This window comes from Apiospora kogelbergensis (genome assembly GCF_038363985.1).
Source record: "Apiospora kogelbergensis strain CBS 113332 chromosome Unknown utg000005l_segment0_segment0, whole genome shotgun sequence".
In the NCBI taxonomy this organism is placed as follows: domain Eukaryota; kingdom Fungi; phylum Ascomycota; class Sordariomycetes; order Amphisphaeriales; family Apiosporaceae; genus Apiospora; species Apiospora kogelbergensis.
The window spans coordinates 1,424,030-1,440,487 of NW_027117422.1; the positions used below are offsets into that span (position 1 = coordinate 1,424,030).

A 16,458-nucleotide genomic window follows, 5' to 3' on the forward strand; every position below is an offset into this window, starting at 1 on the left:
AGGAAGAAGCGATCATAATATATACAGATATGTCTACAACGATCTTAGTATTCCAAGTGACTTTGAATGATACGAACCGAAGGTTTCGTACCTGCGGAGAAATGAGACATCTACGTACTGTCTGCCTGCACAGCTTCTTCCGTGCATACCAATGCCACTTGTGTGACAAATGCGTCTGGCGTCAGATGCCGTGAAGGGCGACGACAGCTCGGCCAGTGAGAAAGGGGGCGACTATTGGATTCACCCACACAAGACAGTTGTGTACTCCTACATCCCTTTCTCACATCACCGCCGGCTGTCCATGACCGCCTATAAAAACCAAACTGGCTTATTAAACTCACGAACAGATGATGAAGCAAAGCAGAAAAAGTAGCATTTACTATAAAGAGACAACGACTAACGGAATATGCGATGAGCATAATTCAACCATCCAAGCCTAAAACTCCGTTTCTCGATGCCCCAATTCTCTCTCTCCGAGGTATCGCCAATGACAATAACAGTAACAGTAGTAGTGAGTGATCAGGCCATTACAGAAATCTATAAGTTTGACCAAGAACCAAACTCCCCTTCTTCGGAAAAGCATGATGCATACTCCTTTTTTATTCCTGTTTATGCGTTCGGGCCCGGACAGCATCGTGGGGAATGCCATAGCGAAGGAGGGACCCACCAGAAGCGTCAGACCTACTGCATTAATTAAATAGTATTAACATAACCATAACTCCCATCTCATCCCATCCCATTACAGCCTGCTTAGAACCGGTCCCTTGATGGATCCCACGTCTGGCTGTGAGAGGGCGGGAACTGGCCGGGTGTGTCGTCCAGCAAGTCGTCAAGGAACATGCTGGGGGCTCGTTGACTTTGAGGTCGCCCCAAGTTGACCGAGCTGGTGCTGACGTTGCGGCGCTGGTCAGGACGCGGCACAAGACCAGGCGACTCGGATGGACGACCCAAGCCTCGAGATTCCGGACGCGCCAGACCTCGAGAGTCGGGCCGGAGATCCGACATGCTGATGGAGTTGTGGATAGACTGGCGTGAGTTCTGCTGAGGAGCTCCTTGGCCAGCAGCGTAGAAGCCAGAAGGCAAGAAGGTGGACGAGCGGTTTCCGGCCTGGGCACCGCCAGGCGCCGTAGGGGAGAAGAACAGGTTCGTCTGGCTGGGCGTGGACGAGGGGACGGGCCCGCGGGTCGTCCGACGCACGCCGCGGCCGGCCGAAGCATTGATAGCGCCCAGAGAGCCGGCCGAGTTCTGGTCCGTGTATTTGTAGAAAGGAGCAGTGTTGCCGGCAGCGCCAGCGCCGGGAATACCGGCCTTGTCGTTGGCCAAGTGCTGTGCCAGCGCGGCACGCTTAACGGAGCGGTGCAAGAGGCAGGCAACCACAGCACGCCACACCAGGACGGCAACGCCAATGGCAGCCAAGATCGAACCCACTATGATGAAGAAGGTGCCTTGGGGCAGTGTCGACTGGCGCATGAAGGGCGCATTGCGCGTGTCCGGGACGGCTGGCGGAGGGTAGCTGTAGGAGCCCGGCAGGGTAGGGAGCGAAGGCATGTTCTTGGGCGGGGAAGTCGTCGAGAGTTTTGGCTTGTCATCGGCCGTCGTCGGCGAAGTGGTTGCCGTCGTCTGCTTCTCCGTGGTCAGAGCAGGTAGATTAGTAGTGGTCTTGGCGTCCGTCGTCGGCTTTGTTGCTGCCTCAGTCGTCTCCGCCTTGGTTGTAGCATCCGTCGTGGGTTTCGCGTCGGTGGCGGCGGTTGTTGGGGCAGGAGCGTTGTTGGCGTCGGTAGTAGGCTGTTGCTGTTGTGGTTGAGCGACGACGGTAGCAGCAAAGAGAGCGAAGGCGGACAGGAGCAATGCCCGCTTCACAGAGGGGCGTGACCTGGCCATGGCTGCGAAGATGTACAGCGAGTAATGGTTCCGAGACGATATGGATATCGCGTGTTACAGAGTGTCTGGGAAGAGTCGACAAAAAGACGGCTGTGTGATGGGAATTGGCCAAGGAAGATCGAACACGGTGTGGTTTTCCCGTCGTTTCTTTTCCTCAGCGGCACATTCAAACGGGAGGCGCGACACGGGATGCGACAGCGAATGAGGGAGCAGTCGAGTTGGGCCGTGGGATCGCGGTGTTTCAGTGGGAAAGTGCCGGCTAAAGAGGCAGTGTCAAAGAGCGTGGCTGACGCGGGAAAGCGACGATGAAAGAATGGGATTATTATGGCAGCATGCTATGTGGTTAGTATGGGATGGCAGCGATCGGTCTATCTCATCTCAACGACGTCGCATGGTGTTTTGTCAGGGTCGAAGTGCTTTTCCGGCCGCCAACAGTCAGTGTGTGTGTGACTGACTGAATGGGGTGATGGGGGTGGGAAGGGAGTGGACTTGGATGGGGACTGGGAGGAGTGAGTGGACTGACCCTGAAAGACTGAGTGTGGACAGCGAGGGAATACGATGCATTAAGCCCATTCCAGCCATTCCAGAAGGGGCAGACGAGGCCAAAAGGGAGTGGACCGCCTGTACAGAGTCTCCGTTCGGTGTAGTGTCCCCCGTAGTTCACCTGCGCCGGTTGGCGGCGCTTTGGCAGGTGGCAGTTCATGCTGTGGACGGCTGCACAACACCAACGATGCTATTCTATTCTTGGGTGCGGCCAATGGACCGCTACAGGGCCCGTGTTGGCTGTTACCCTCATTTCCCCATCGGCTGACATGCAAGTGCATCAATGGTCGATCCTGCTCAGACCTCATATACATACATGCCCGTATACCTCATATGTCCAGACAGTCTGAGTCTGTGTCCATGGGTGATTGAACTCTGTTTTGGTTGCTCCCTACGACCATCTGCAAAACATCAAACACCCAACATCCTCCAGTTCAGAGTCCATGCATGCATGTCCAGTGACGTCGCATTCCAAACCCCCAAACCCCATATGCACTTTTGGGGGTCCTGCATTCAATGGGGGCGGCGGGCGGCGGGCGGCGCGCCCAGCCAAGGCCAAGTAACTAAAGTTAAGCTACGCACTATGGGTCCTGCAGCAGCGCGCCTTTTTTTGCTTTTTGGGACTTTTGGCCTTTTCGGGCCCCGGAGCCACTAAAGTTCCAGGCGGTCAAAATTTCCAGCTCGACTTTCAACTTTCTGAGCTGCAGAATTCTGCCGGAGGGGCCTGGAATCTGCGTAAGGCCTGCTATCTGTATAGTGAATTGCTTGCATACTAAGCGCAATTCGACCATTGCCTACTGTATCTTTCACGACACACCTCTACCGATTCTAGTCTTCTCCATCGCTTTGGGAAACCGCAGTCATGGGTGTCGCCAAGAAGGTCCGCAAGTTCGCCGCCGTCAAGCGCGTCATCGGCAAGCAAGACGCCCGCCGACGGGAGAACGCCTCCAAGGGCGAACAGAAGAACCCCCAGAACCCCAAGTCCAAGGCCAAGACCGAGCTCGTCCGCGAGGTGCCCCAGATGCCCTCATCCATGTTCTTCCAGGCCAACTCCGCCCTGGTGCCTCCTTATAACGTGCTTGTGTAAGTAATGGGTTCCCTCGGGCTCGAGCCGACGATGCCTCCCTGCGCCGTCACCGAAAGGATTCTTGCTGACCACAAACATCGTTTATTAGGGATACAAACGTAAGATTGCCTCCTCCGACTGTGCAACAGCGTCGAGTTCATTTCGTATTTGCGCCCTGCTGACCGCCCAACCTTCCTAGTTTTTGTCGCATACCATCCAGCGCAAACTTCCTCTCCGTACGTTATGCCGAATCAACCCAACGAGAACGCGAACAAAAGTACTGATCCTGGAATGTCTATATAGTTGAGTCCATGATGGACGTGCTCCTGGCCAAGGCCAACCCCATCATCAGCGACTGCGTCATGGGCGAGCTCGAGCGCCTGGGCCCCAAGTACCGCCTCGCCCTGCGCATCGCCCGCGACCCCCGCTGGGAGCGCCTGACGTGCGACCACAAGGGCATCTACGCCGACGACTGCATCGTCAACACGGTCATGAAGCACCGCATCTACATCATAGCCACCAACGATAAGGACCTAAAGAACCGCGTTCGACGTAAGTGCCCTCCTACTCCCTCTCTCAAGGGCCAAGGGGACAGGAACTAAACTAATCTCCATTGTGCAGGTATTCCGGGTGTCCCTCTTATGTCGGTAGCCAGGGGTAAATATGTGATTGAGAAGCTACCGGAAGTGACTACTTAAGTTTCGCTCCGTTGCGTAAAAGAAAGCTATAATTTGCACATAAGATTTCTGGGTTTGGCGTTCAAGGTGTTTCAGGGGGTTTGCCTGTGGCCAAAAAATTTGTCAGTTTTCCATCGAAATGCGGTCTTTGAGCCTGGAACAAGAAGCATTGTAAAGGCGTTTGGCATGGGGGTTTAGAAAAAGCCCATCAGGCCCTGGAATTCCAATTATTGACTGATCGTCTATTCTCTATGAAACGGCCGCGTGATAGTTGTGTGTAAAGCCTTCCCTCCAAGAGTATTATGATATCGCATACTACATAGTTCGTTCATTTGCTTGGTGCTAAGCAGAGCGGTAATTGGTGTTGGTGTTGCGCGTACGCGTATAGACATCGTGGTATTATATCCTAGGCGCGCCATCTGCTCTCGCCCTCTCGCCCCCCGTCTCTTGGGGGGTTGATGGGAGGCAATGTGGGACCAAATTGGATGGAATGTCGCCTCGGACTTTTGCTATGTACAAAGAGTGGTGCCGAAGCTCTTCTCCCTCTTCAACTCTCTCTCCCCTTCTTTCTTGCTCTTTCTTCCTCCCCCTCTCCCCAACAGCAACAAGCCGCTAGATCTTCGGATAAGCCCGGGGAGTTTCTTCCACGATGTAGAGCATAATCCATCGCTTTCTCTTGTTCCCCTTTCTAGACACCCTTTTGGGGGCAAGGAGGCAGTTATCTGTTCGTTCCTTGCCTTAGACTGGTTTTGAAGCTGACATCTGGTGTAAAACCCGTGGACAGTGGTGATGATAGCCATCTCAAGCCGGTGCGAGACTCCCTCCCACCACTCTGTCTATCAATTCCCATCGCGGTCTGTCTCATTGGTGTCCCATCCAAGCCCATGCATTGGCGCAAGTCATCTTTCGCGTGGCTTCAGCGGCGGCAAAGCCGATAGTTCTGAGGCCCCGCAGAATTCGGAAGGCCTTGTGTATGCGTTCCCCTGAACGCCGTTTCCCTTATTCTGCTGTCATCAACGCTTCGCTTCTTGGAGCCGGCAATACAAAACATCTCAGCCCGAACTCGAGACCAAGAAACGGAGATGGGGAAAAAAAGTATTGTACACAGACTTCTTTTGTTTTCCCTGAAAGAACCTGTAGTTGGTGATTCTTGACTGCAAACATAGGCAGGCAGGATGATAGTGTTAAAGCAAAACCAGCCATGTATGCATATATACCAAATTGGAATAACAACTTGCGCAAACCGTACTCCATGCAAAACAAATGCCCACCACCGGTCAAGATGCTGCCATGTAAGGCAAAAATAAACGTGGAAGATACATGGATAAGGGGGAAGATTGAAAAGGAGCGAATCGATCAAGTATGGGGTTGAAAGGTCGAAGTGGAGGACGGGTTTAGTTGAGGAAACCCTTGCAAGCTGCAGTGCCGCAGAGACAGGGGATACGGTCAAGACTGCCAATCTCTCGCTCGAACTTGTAGTCGTAGGTCAACTCCTCGTCTGTAACTCAACGTCAGTATAATGTGGGCAAATCATACAGGGGGGTTCGCTTGGACTTACTCTGAGCGATGTCCCGAAGGGCATATATGACAATTCGCTTGGTTCCCTCCACCTTGATAATCTTGGCGGTGCAGTTCGGCATGCAGCTGTGGTTGATGAATCGGGCAATGCCACCCTTCTTCGTGGCATCGATGACGGTGTTGTCGTCAATGCGGAAGAGGTAACTACTGCCGATACCACTCTTGAGATATCGATTCTCACGAAGCTCTGCAACCTGTTGACGAACCTCCTCACCGACATACTCGATAATCATATCGTCCTTGTTGATGTTCTCCATTGTATAAAGACCCCAGTTGTGAATGGCAGACCTGGCGAATTTGACTGGCTTTTTCCTCTTCTTGAGCTGATTGAATCGCAGCACGTCCGAGTCTTGACCCAGAGACCGCTTCTGGTCGTTGAGATCGGCCACGAACCGTCGATTGTTCACCCGATTCGCTCGCGAGTTGCCCTTGGCCACAAGCTTCTCAGCTGCAAGTCTAGCCGCCTCAGCGGCCGAAGCCACCGGGTCTTTGCCATTCCGCGCGGCACGCGCTTGCCGTTCTTCCCTTTGCTTCTGGATCTTGAGGTGATGCGGGAGATACTTTGACTTCTCCGAGTTGAGGATCTTCTTGACACCCTCAGTACGGGCACTACCAGTCGAGTTCGGCACATAGTAGCCGTCAATGACCAGCGGCTCGTTCTGTTTTTGACTAGGGGCGTTTAGTTCTCGTACCCGGTTGTGCTTCCAGATCCAGAGTCGTGGGTCGCCAATGTCGCCAACGGTGAACTTTTTCTTGAGCTTTGTAAGATCGGGCCAGTCCTTCAATTCCATATGCAACTCCATCATCGATGGAATATCCAACTTGAATTTGGCAGGGAGCGCCATTGCCGGGACAATAGCGTCAGAGAAACGTCCATCTCTAGCAACAGGCGCGTTATTCTCCTTTTTCAAAGTTGGCTTGAGGGTCACCTTTTCTGGAACTTCGTCGGGTTCCACAGTGTCCTCTTGACTCGCTTGCTCGAGAGCTTCTTCTACGTATGCTTCTGCCTGTTGTTGCTTCTTCAAAGCCTCACGCTCCTCGAAGAGCTGCTTCTTGGTCTTCTTCTTCGTCTTCGCGGCAGCCGGCTTCTTCTTCCCCTTACCACTTTCCTTCGTTGGCGGCAGGGCAGAGCTAGGTGTTTTCTCTTCTTCGGCGTCGGCATCGGGAATAATCACATCTGTAACATCGTCGGAAGCCGCGTAATCCGTTTCGAGAGCACCGATAGTGACACCAAAGAGTTCCTCGTCCGTTTTCTTCTGCCTCTTGATAGCAGCTTCGACTTGGAGATCTAACTTTCTCTTCTTGGTCCGAACTGGGCCGTCGTTGAGCGCAAAGCTGGCTTCCGTCATCGAGTCGTCGAACCCATCTTCGTCAGTGCTCATGCGACTGCGAGGGCGTGACCCAGGCTCTTCTGTATCACGAGCCACAGAATCCCTAGTCTCCGCTTCGTTCTCTGACGCTTCATCATCACTATCGGGCGCAAGACGATGGTGGAGGCCGCGGAAGGCATTGCGTACAGGGGCCGCTCGTTTGCGACCGAACGGATCAGCAAAGCCGTCGTTCCGTCGCGCTGCCGCCTTGGATTTCCGGATGCGAGGGAGGGCTGTAACATCCAACCGAGCCGTTCGCCTTTCTATGGGATCGGCCCGTGAATTGGGTGTGCTAACTGGTGTGGGCTCGTCTTCGTCGACTATCGTGACGGATGGACCCATAAACTCGAGGGGGTCTTTGAGGTTGAGCTTGCGACGCTTGGCAGCGTGATTGGCAGGATCAAGGAATGTGTTCAGTGCGGGGGCGGCGACCTTGGTTCGGATATGCCTAATCAGATGCTCTCTCATCTCACGGCGCACGATTTGGATAGCTTCGATGACAGGATCAAAGTCCTTCGCTCGTTGTTCTTTCTCTTCCTTCAGAACAGCCTCCTCATCTCGGCGCCGTATGTCTCGCTCGGATCGAATTCGGGGTTCGGGTGCAGCCTTTCGCTCGGGTTCACTTCTTTGGCGCGTATGGGTGGCTGTCGAGGTGTGTGAAACTGCCGGAGTACCATTAACCAGCTCCATGACCATTGTGTAGTTAAAGAAGGCGCTTCCGTTCGCGGACCTATAACACCTGTAGGCTTCCTCCCGACCTCGTGTGTTATTAGGGAAGACGATATAATAACCACTTCGATCAGCTCGAATGTCGTCGAGGAGGTATGACTTAAGACGCTTTTTCATATGTGCGATTGTAGCAGCCATCACAGGAACATTGACTCCAGAAACGAAGACATATGGCTCAGTGCGCAGCTTCTCGGATATAGGTTGTAACTCAATCAAAGACGATTTGGGCTTGTCGGGCATCGCGAACGAGGAGTGAGGCTCAGGCGTTGACACGGAAGGTTGTCGGAAGGCAGCTGGGCCCCTCGGCGCTGTTGGTGGAGGTCGCGCAAGTCCGTCGATACTACCCCTTGGCCGAGGCGCCGCCAGCGCTCCAGACTGAGGGACGGGAGTGCCACCCTGCGAGCGCATCGCCGCAGAGCTTTGCTGCTCCTCTTCTCTGCCTCTTTTCAGTACATTCTCGAGCATGAGTCGGCTCTTCTTGCCATCGCGATCGAATTCAACTTTGATCTGGTTCGACTCGATTCTACGCCCGTTCATGGTTTTGACGGCTCTCCTGGCGGCGTCCACGGCAGAGATGACTACTGGTCGTCGCCCCGGTTTGGAGTCTCGGTAGCGGAATGTAGCGAAGCCTAGATACGCGCCAGTCTCTGGATGCATCTTGTTGCTACTTTCGGCTATGTCGCCATAGGTACTGAAGCCTTGGGCGATTTTGGAGAAGGTGACCAAGGGATCGAAGCCACTGACTACGATTTGCGTTGGGGGCCGGGCCCAATCGATGTGGCAGGGTCATACGGATACGTCTTCACGTTGTACGGCGTCTGGCGCAATCTAGCCTTGGCCAGGTGGAAATCGACATTGATATAGTCGAGCCAACTGCCTTTGGCGAGTCTGGGATCTGCCGGGGGAGCGTCATCTTCCTAGTCAGCACAATTCGAATTAGCCAGGAATCTTATTATTTTTTCATTTCACACAAGTCAAATGACGCTCCCCTCCAGACACTTATAGACATGTATATATATGTAGTGTGGTTTACATACCGAACCGATATCTTTGTAAACGGGCTTTTTGGATTTCCTGTCGGTCGAAGACAACAATTTATCGGTCAACGGATCGTAGGTGCGCTTGGTTCCCTTGATCTGGCGAGCCGGGTCGCGTGCCGGGATACGGTCAACGATGCCATTTCGGTGCGACGACGATGACGATGTGGACGTCGTGATATGAGAGGCGCTCGTGCCATCTTGGGTCCTGGTGACTTCTGCTAGCTGAGAAGCGCCAGATGTGTTTTGTTGCTTATTGCGGTGCAAGTTTAACTGGCTGGAGGGCGGGATATGTGAGGATGGGGACGAGCCAGCATTGGTGAGGGGGGTGAGATTGCTGTTGGAAGCACGCGACGAGAAGTTGTTCAGTGAAGCCGATTGGTTGGTGGCACTGAAAACTGAAGAAGTTGTGCTGGCATGGGAGCTGGCGGAACCAACACCGTTGAGGATGTCTCCTTGTGCAGACTCGGTATCATCAGTCGGGATGAGTGGGTGCGCGGCATCAGATATGGACAGGTCGGACTTGGCAGGGCCATCGCGTGGACCGCATGAAGAGGGTATCGAAGAAGACATTCTAGGATCGCGGTCGGCAGCATCTGAAGACGCCCTGGACTTTGCTCGCTCCCGTTCTGTAGCCTTTTCTCTGGCAGCTCGAGGGGCGGCCGGGAAAAACTGGGCGAAACCAGTGCCGGATGCGCTTGGAGCCATATTCTTGGTTTCGCGAAATGGGATGTCTGTTTCTCTACTTCCTCAATCCACCAGCCTTCATCATCACTCACAAAGAGAGCAAACCTAGATGACGCCCTTCATCGAGAACGGAAGCTGGGATAGGATCGCGATTGAATTTTTCTGGGTTGGTCGTGGGGGAGGCGGTAAGAAAGGTTGTATGAGAAGACGCGAGATTGTCTTCTACGGTCCGTCCACGCGACAGAAATGAGATGCAAAGGTGACGTGTGGAGCCCCCAGAAGCCAGGCGACAGAAGTGAGATACAGTCGGCCCCAAACCGCAACACAAGGTGGGAATAAAGAGAAAATAACTGGTGAATGGTTGTCGCGAGGGAGAAAGCTGGCGAATGCCCCGGTAGGTTTGTCGAGTTCCAGGGTGTACCAAGAGGATTCTTGGGGGGGGTTCAAACTTCGAAGAGGTCGGAAGTCGAAGATCGAAGATTGAATTGACACAACCTCTCAAAGAACGGTGATGGAGCCGAAAGCCAAATTAATCTGGGCCAGTGGATGGATGTGGATGCGCTGGAGATCCTAGCCATTGAAGGTGCTGACCGTTCAGTGATGTGTCGAAAAGAGGTACCGCTGCGCAGGAAAACAGGTGGGAGAGGTACAAGTCTGACAGCTGGAAAAGGCACATGAAAGGACAAGGACATGAAAGGAGCCAGGCCCAACGACAACGACAGCTTGGTCAATGCATTCCCCAGCCACACGTCTAACTTCGAATTCACTGGCAGCTGGGCAACCCCCAGGTGCCAGGCTTCCAGGCCTGCACTTCTGCCACAATCGGGATTGGAGTTTTTAAACGATCTGATTCGATGTGACCGTCCAGGTTATCCATTACGCGCGACAAAAATAGGGGGAGGAACAGCATTAACCTGCATGGTCGCGTCATTCTCTGGCCAAGCTGAGGCCTTCAATGCCCAATGCCGAGATGCATCGCTTACTTGTGTGTCATCCATTCAGAGCCCTGCACTTGATATCTGACCCCGGTGGTGGAAGCTTGTAAACAAAGAGAAATCCGATTGCAACCATTTTCATTGTAGTTGATGGCGGCTAGGGAATTCTGCTGCATTCGGTGAAAGAGGACTTCTGATTGACTGGCTTATGTATCATCACGGCAGTATCAATCGGATCAGCCTATTCTTACATACGAGATGCTCTATATTGGCTGTAGAACGTCTTAAATAGCCAAGGCATAGGCAAGATATACCAGAAACACAAGTTAGCCCGGCTGCAAGTCTCTCAATTAATATTGTGTGTTTGTACATGCACTGTAGAATGAATAGAAGAACATAGTGATTTGTAATAGTGTGATCAAGCTAGGCATTTTTCAACAATCTTTGCTGAATGGATAAAAGCATCACTGCTTTGAGCTTCAGAGGATGGTTTTTTTTTCAATTGATCATCTGCGAGGGTAAATCTGCCCGACGCGCTGGTACGCACATGCGGGAACCAAAGGCCTAATACCTGCTCAGAGTAAATACCTGCTCAGAGTAAATATGACCCGGAATAATACAAAATACCTAGAAGGTGAAGAGAAAAATAGCACTCATCTCAATACTAAGTCCTATCTCATCACTTGAATGATATTCACTGACTCTGTCACAACGACGTCCCAACGATCGTATACATTCTCCAACACTTGGGCCATTCCAGCCTGAACAAACACCCGATGTAGCAACTTCCACTTCTTCGTCGTCTCCTTGTCACATACCATCATCCATCGCCTGGTATTAACCAACTCGGCAGGTGTCGGATTTCCTCTCACATCATAACTAGTTCAAGATCATCTGCGGGCATCTGCTGATGTCACTTTTGAAGACGGTGGGCTCCCCGTCATCATCCAAAAAGCCCACCCCACGAGAGCCGCCATGGCACCGCCGCCGACAATCATGCTTCTATGAACGTATATCGATTAGCCCAAGTCTGTCGAATTCTTAATGACTGTATTCTCTCTTCTTTCGAGACGGCCAGATATCACAACCGCTTATACATCCGTCTCCCATAACATAGCAGGGTTGGGAGACATGGAAAACGCCATGACCCGCCACCCAGGGCAACAGTAGCGGCAAACAGCTTCTTTTTATCCCTTCAGGGTGTCATATGATTTGACGGTAAATTTCATGACGACTTACGTATTCGTCATACCACTGGGACCGCCCCTTCGCTTCATACCTGCTTTTGGGATGGTATCGACTGGTTTTTCGCCGTGATACTCTTTATCTGCGTAATGTCTCCGGAGGGACGGCACCTGACGGCATCCCAGGCCGGTACGGTTTCGTAGGGCTCGAACACCGGAACGGGTGGCTGCTGTAGTAATAGACATGATAGATATTCGGTTCTCCAGAGCTGAATGTTGAGCAAGCGTGGTTGTTGGGAATGTGATAAATCTGATTACAGCAAATAGGTCTGAACTGTGGAACTACCCTTGAAATCATTGGTTTACCATATGGAACACATAGATAGATATATATATGATTGAGACGGATGGAATGTCTGCTATGTTACAGTCTTGATCTGCGTATTGAAGTCACTGTGACGCCATGATATTGGAAAGTGGAGCTTCAGTAGGTATAAGTAACTTCACCTAGGAAAAGCCACAGTACAGTACTAGCATGTAGGACGAGTGAATTGATGTAGCCCGCGTCTTTATAAATACATAATGAAGCATCGTATATGGTGCTGTCTGGACAGATTGCGTGTCCAGATATACCACTTTCTCATATGGCGCGTTTGCCGTGTCCCCGTGCCCAAGGGGCTGTGTCGTCGTCCGGAAGCGACAGTAATACTGTCAGTCGTACAAGTAAAAATTCCAACAATGAAACGCCGCACCTGATCTGGATGAGTACCGGTACAATTCAAACGCCTCCTAAACCCATTCAAATACAGTTTTCCCCTCCTATTTTACTCAGGCAGTTGCATCTCGAACTCATCATCATCTTCCAAAGCGCCGGGAAGTCCACCACCAACCCCATCGAGCTCGTCCTCATCCTCGGGACTGAAGATGGACAAGAAGGGGACGCGTTCCTTCCACTCTTGGTCCTCGGCGGCAGCCAAAGCCTCCTTACTGCGTGCAAAACGGGACGGAGTGATGGTCCTATTTGAATCGTTGGAAGCGGTCGTCTCCGAACGAGTGAACCCAGCCGCCTTGGGTTTGTACTGTGGCACCGGTGGCTTCTTGGCCAGAGGCCTAGTTGTTTGCTGAGCAAGTGCCGATGCAGTCGCGCGGCCCTTGTTGTAGCCAATCGTTGTGCGTGAGTTTGCTTCGATGTGTCGGATCTCCATTGATGTCTTCTTGGTCAAAGAAGGCCGAGACGTCATGAGAGGATGCCTGGCTGTTCGTAGAGATGGGATCAGCGAGTTTGTCGTTTTCTTGGGTGCAGCCATTGGAATGGCGCGGCTTGCTTTGCGTTGCATTGACTTGGTCCTGTCATCCATGGAAAGCGCGTTGGCAGCATTCTTGGATGCAAGCGACGATAGCGGCCTACGGACTGCCGATGCCTGACTATTTGGCCTAGCCTTGTTTGCTGTCGGAATTGTAGTGACCTGCTTCTTCTTGGAGTAATCCTTGGTCTCTGGTACATCTCCAATGGAAAAGTCGACATCCTCCATGGCCTCCATGATCTTTCGTTCACCCTCTTCCAGGGCTTTGCGGTTTCTCTCCTCCAACTCCTTGTCTGCTTTAGACTTGCCTTCACTATCAATGGGGTTGTAGTAGTACTGATAGTGACCCTTGAACAGATTCTCGGGCTTCAGAGCCTCGAAGGTCAATCCACCATCCGGGAAGACATCCGATTCGTAGGGTAGGTCCTTGGGCTTCGGAGGGCAGTATTCAGGCTCCTCGTCACTCAAGTTATCCTCCACTTCTGCATGCACCTGAAGCTTCTGGATCTCGCTCTGCGGCTGCTTCTGCTTTGGTCGAATGGTACCAGGCGCCTTGATCTGTGACTTCTCTATATCTTGGATCACAGTCTTGGCATTCGCGGCTTGAGGCCCCTTGGCCTTCGCGTTGGTGGTCTTGTTCCCGAGAGCAGGCCGGACACGCGGTTCTATGTGAGGCAAATTAGCGTCCCTACCTAATTGAAAGAGGTTATTGGGTTTTGAGGCTGACGTACCGCAAGGCGTGACGAAGTTCGATCTATCCACGCCCTTCAGGCCTTTGGAAGTGCCCATGACATTCTCGTTGCCCTTTGTACGGTTGCCATTTCCCAAGATGCTCTTAGCACCTCCGAGAACATGGCTGGCGTTTTCGTCATTCAGCGGAATCTTGACGGGCGTTTTGGGGTAACGAGATCCAGCAGGTCGATTGGCCTGCTGCTGCTTGAGTGCAGCCCCATTGTGGTGATGAGCCACCAGGTTCTCTTGGTCGCGTGCAACCAACATGTTTCGTGACGGAGGTTACGTATGTACGTAACTGGCTTATCAGGTATTCTTTGATCAAAAAGCTGCCTTCGTAGGCTATGCCGCGAAATGAAATTTCGATTCCCTCAGAAAGTCCACAAAGTGCAAGGCAGGTTACATCAGCATTATGGTAGATATCCAAATCCAGCAACCTGACGCGGACGGGTGGTTTGTTGATGGTTGGTGATGATGGTGGTGGTGGCGAAATCGATAAAAGTGTCGCGTTACCGTGGGTGACTGTGTTGAGGTCGCGTAGGTGGTTCGTCCAGGTCTCTCTGCTCGTGTACACAGGCAACCGAATGTTCGATTGGCGATTTCTTGAAGTTAGCTGGGGGATCGGGACGCGGAATATTTGGTCTTCGTTCACAGGGCAACGCACTGCCGACGGCTTGCTTGCTTGCATGCATGTGTGCCAAGCGTCGCTCTCTCTCCAGTCTCTTTTTGGCTAAGACAATCTTCTGGACACCAAATGGAACCTCTGCAATAGCGCGCTAGTAGTCTACGAGTACCCTTGTACTGGAATCTCCAACCAGGTGACTCCAGCGAATCACAGCTCGACTACGACCGAGACTGTAGTTTCCTTTCCTCCCCCCTTGGCCCCTCCACCACAGCTGCAATCAATAGAGCAACGAACCCCTAAATTTGAGAGGAGGGGTGTTGCTCCAAACTGGCCTGGACGTACTCTGGCAGTTGGGCAACTCGTACTGTCTGTCCGAACCACAAGACCGCGGCCATGACACAATGGAAAGGGCTAATGGTTTTGACGTCTGCGTACGTATTGTAGATTCGGAACTGTAGATGGTGTTTCATTAAGCCTCGGTCGACGATGCATGTCTGGCGTAATTATCGGCGACTGGCATCATTTCCCGTAGACTCAGGTAAGTTCCATAGCGTACCACGTACTTCTCCTGTCCCACGCGGCGGACACCACGCCAACACACAGGCATGCACCAGGAGCAGACCAAGGCTCCAGAGTTCTGTCCAGAGCAAGCAGACAGTGAGAGATTGACCCGACCCAAAACCAAACTGGACTGCTTTCAGGCACCTGGCTAAGGATGGTTACGGGCTACAGGCAGACAGGGTGACGGGCTAACAAGAAAGGCACGACCCCCGAGCCAGCAGGCAAGCTCCTCCTCTCCCTGTCTCTCCGCCTCCCTTTCTTTCAGCGGACAGTGTCAATCCAACCAGTTATTTGGCCAATTTATCGACCGCTTCTCCCCTTCTCTCCCCACAACCACCCTACTAAGCATTCAACAACTTCATCCAGCCCAAACTCTTCTCTCATTTCTGTCACCCTTTTTTTGACTTGTAGCATTCGAGCCTCGCTTCTATTTCCCGAATTCAAGAAAGACCAAACAACCAGCCGCCATCATGGATCGCATCAAGGAGGTTAGCTAACCCAGACACCTCTCCCTCTTCTCGACTGTTCCCCATTTTACCCCACCATCAGCATCAGCGTCGTCAGAAGCCAATGCGCAGGTCGCCGCCAGGTTGCAGCCTGCACAGGTCTCTGGACAATGACACGCGCACCGATCGAGCGATTCATCCATCTCTGCAGCGTCTACTTTCACCTTGCTGGAGCTGTCACTAATCTGCGATGACGTGATAGAAAATGAACTCCCTCCGCCTGGAGGCCGACGAAGCTGCCGCCAAGGTCGACGAGCTGCAGAACAAGGTCAAGGCTCTGGAGCAGGAGAACCTCGCCAAGGAGCAGGAGATCACCTCTCTCTCCCACAAGAACGGTCTCCTCGAGTCCGAGGTCGAGAAGCTCGACTCCTCGGTCAAGGACTTCAAGAAGGCCGCCGACGAGGGCCAGACACATGGTACGCAGAACGAAACCCTGCAGCGCAGACTGCAGTTGCTCGAGGAGGAAGCCGAGGAAGCAGATAAGACTCTTCGTGAGGCAAACGAGAAGTAAGCCAACCAGCCCACCCCAATGTTCAGTCATGAAAATAGTCGCTAATGGAGCTTTCGAAACAGGCTCCGCCAGACTGACGTAAAAGCCGGCCACTTTGAACGCAAGGTGCAGGCTCTCGAGCAGGAGCGGGACCAGTGGGAGTCCAAGTACGAGGAGATGGCCCAGAAGCACTCCAAGCTCAACAAGGAATTCGAGGACCTGCAGAACGAGGTCGCCAACATCTAAGTTTCGGCGCCCCCGGTCACGATTCTGATCGGACGAGTTCTTGGTCGAGTCAAGGTCCCGACTTGGTTGTATTGGAGCACTGCGATAGGAGAAGGGGTGAATGCGTATTGTTGATGTCGGAGGATACATGGTGTAGAAGGCTGTCGTCTACCCCGAGCAAACATTGCATTAGTTCATCGCTGGCCTACGATGGTTTCTTTCCCAGGCCGTTGGTCGGCGGTTCGACACGGGTTCTGTCTTTTGTTCTAGAAGAGAATGTAATTGCCGAGAGGCCATCGCATTTCAGGACTGATCACAGGATCGCTTA

The 16,458-nt window shown here is 52.6% G+C and overlaps 5 protein-coding genes across 5 annotated transcripts; 2 read left to right on the top strand and 3 right to left on the bottom strand.

Moving 5' to 3' along the window:
* Positions 1–750: 750 nt before the first annotated feature.
* PG998_007048 (proteinrelated to CSI2 protein) lies at positions 751–1,881 on the bottom strand (the record flags this gene model as incomplete). Its single annotated transcript, XM_066873864.1, has 1 exon — positions 751–1,881. One exon carries the CDS (start codon positions 1,879–1,881, stop codon positions 751–753), a length of 1,131 nt encoding a protein of 376 aa, XP_066729809.1.
* Positions 1,882–3,286: 1,405 nt separating this feature from the next.
* On the top strand, positions 3,287–4,188 carry PG998_007049 (uncharacterized protein; the record flags this gene model as incomplete). Its single annotated transcript, XM_066873865.1, has 5 exons — positions 3,287–3,507; positions 3,600–3,609; positions 3,690–3,726; positions 3,794–4,042; positions 4,112–4,188. 5 exons carry the CDS (start codon positions 3,287–3,289, stop codon positions 4,186–4,188), a joined length of 594 nt encoding a protein of 197 aa, XP_066729810.1.
* A 1,373-nt stretch (positions 4,189–5,561) lies between these two features.
* PG998_007050 (histone-lysine N-methyltransferase- H3 lysine-4 specific) lies at positions 5,562–9,589 on the bottom strand (the record flags this gene model as incomplete). Its single annotated transcript, XM_066873866.1, has 4 exons — positions 5,562–5,665; positions 5,726–8,583; positions 8,637–8,761; positions 8,882–9,589. 4 exons carry the CDS (start codon positions 9,587–9,589, stop codon positions 5,562–5,564), a joined length of 3,795 nt encoding a protein of 1,264 aa, XP_066729811.1.
* Positions 9,590–12,511: 2,922 nt separating this feature from the next.
* On the bottom strand, positions 12,512–13,990 carry PG998_007051 (uncharacterized protein; the record flags this gene model as incomplete). Its single annotated transcript, XM_066873867.1, has 2 exons — positions 12,512–13,656; positions 13,723–13,990. 2 exons carry the CDS (start codon positions 13,988–13,990, stop codon positions 12,512–12,514), a joined length of 1,413 nt encoding a protein of 470 aa, XP_066729812.1.
* A 1,374-nt stretch (positions 13,991–15,364) lies between these two features.
* PG998_007052 (uncharacterized protein) lies at positions 15,365–16,211 on the top strand. The gene is made up of 3 exons (XM_066873868.1): positions 15,365–15,397; positions 15,618–15,922; positions 15,989–16,211. Exons 1-3 carry the CDS (start codon positions 15,380–15,382, stop codon positions 16,149–16,151), a joined length of 486 nt encoding a protein of 161 aa, XP_066729813.1. The 5' UTR covers positions 15,365–15,379; the 3' UTR covers positions 16,152–16,211.
* Positions 16,212–16,458: the final 247 nt, after the last annotated feature.

What these genes read in the sequence shown, in the direction of transcription:
- PG998_007052 (XM_066873868.1), top strand. An exon ending in CTTCGTGAGGCAAACGAGAA is followed by an intron (nt 15,923 to 15,988) that starts GTAAGCCAACCA and finishes CTTTCGAAACAG; the next exon opens with GCTCCGCCAGACTGACGTAA.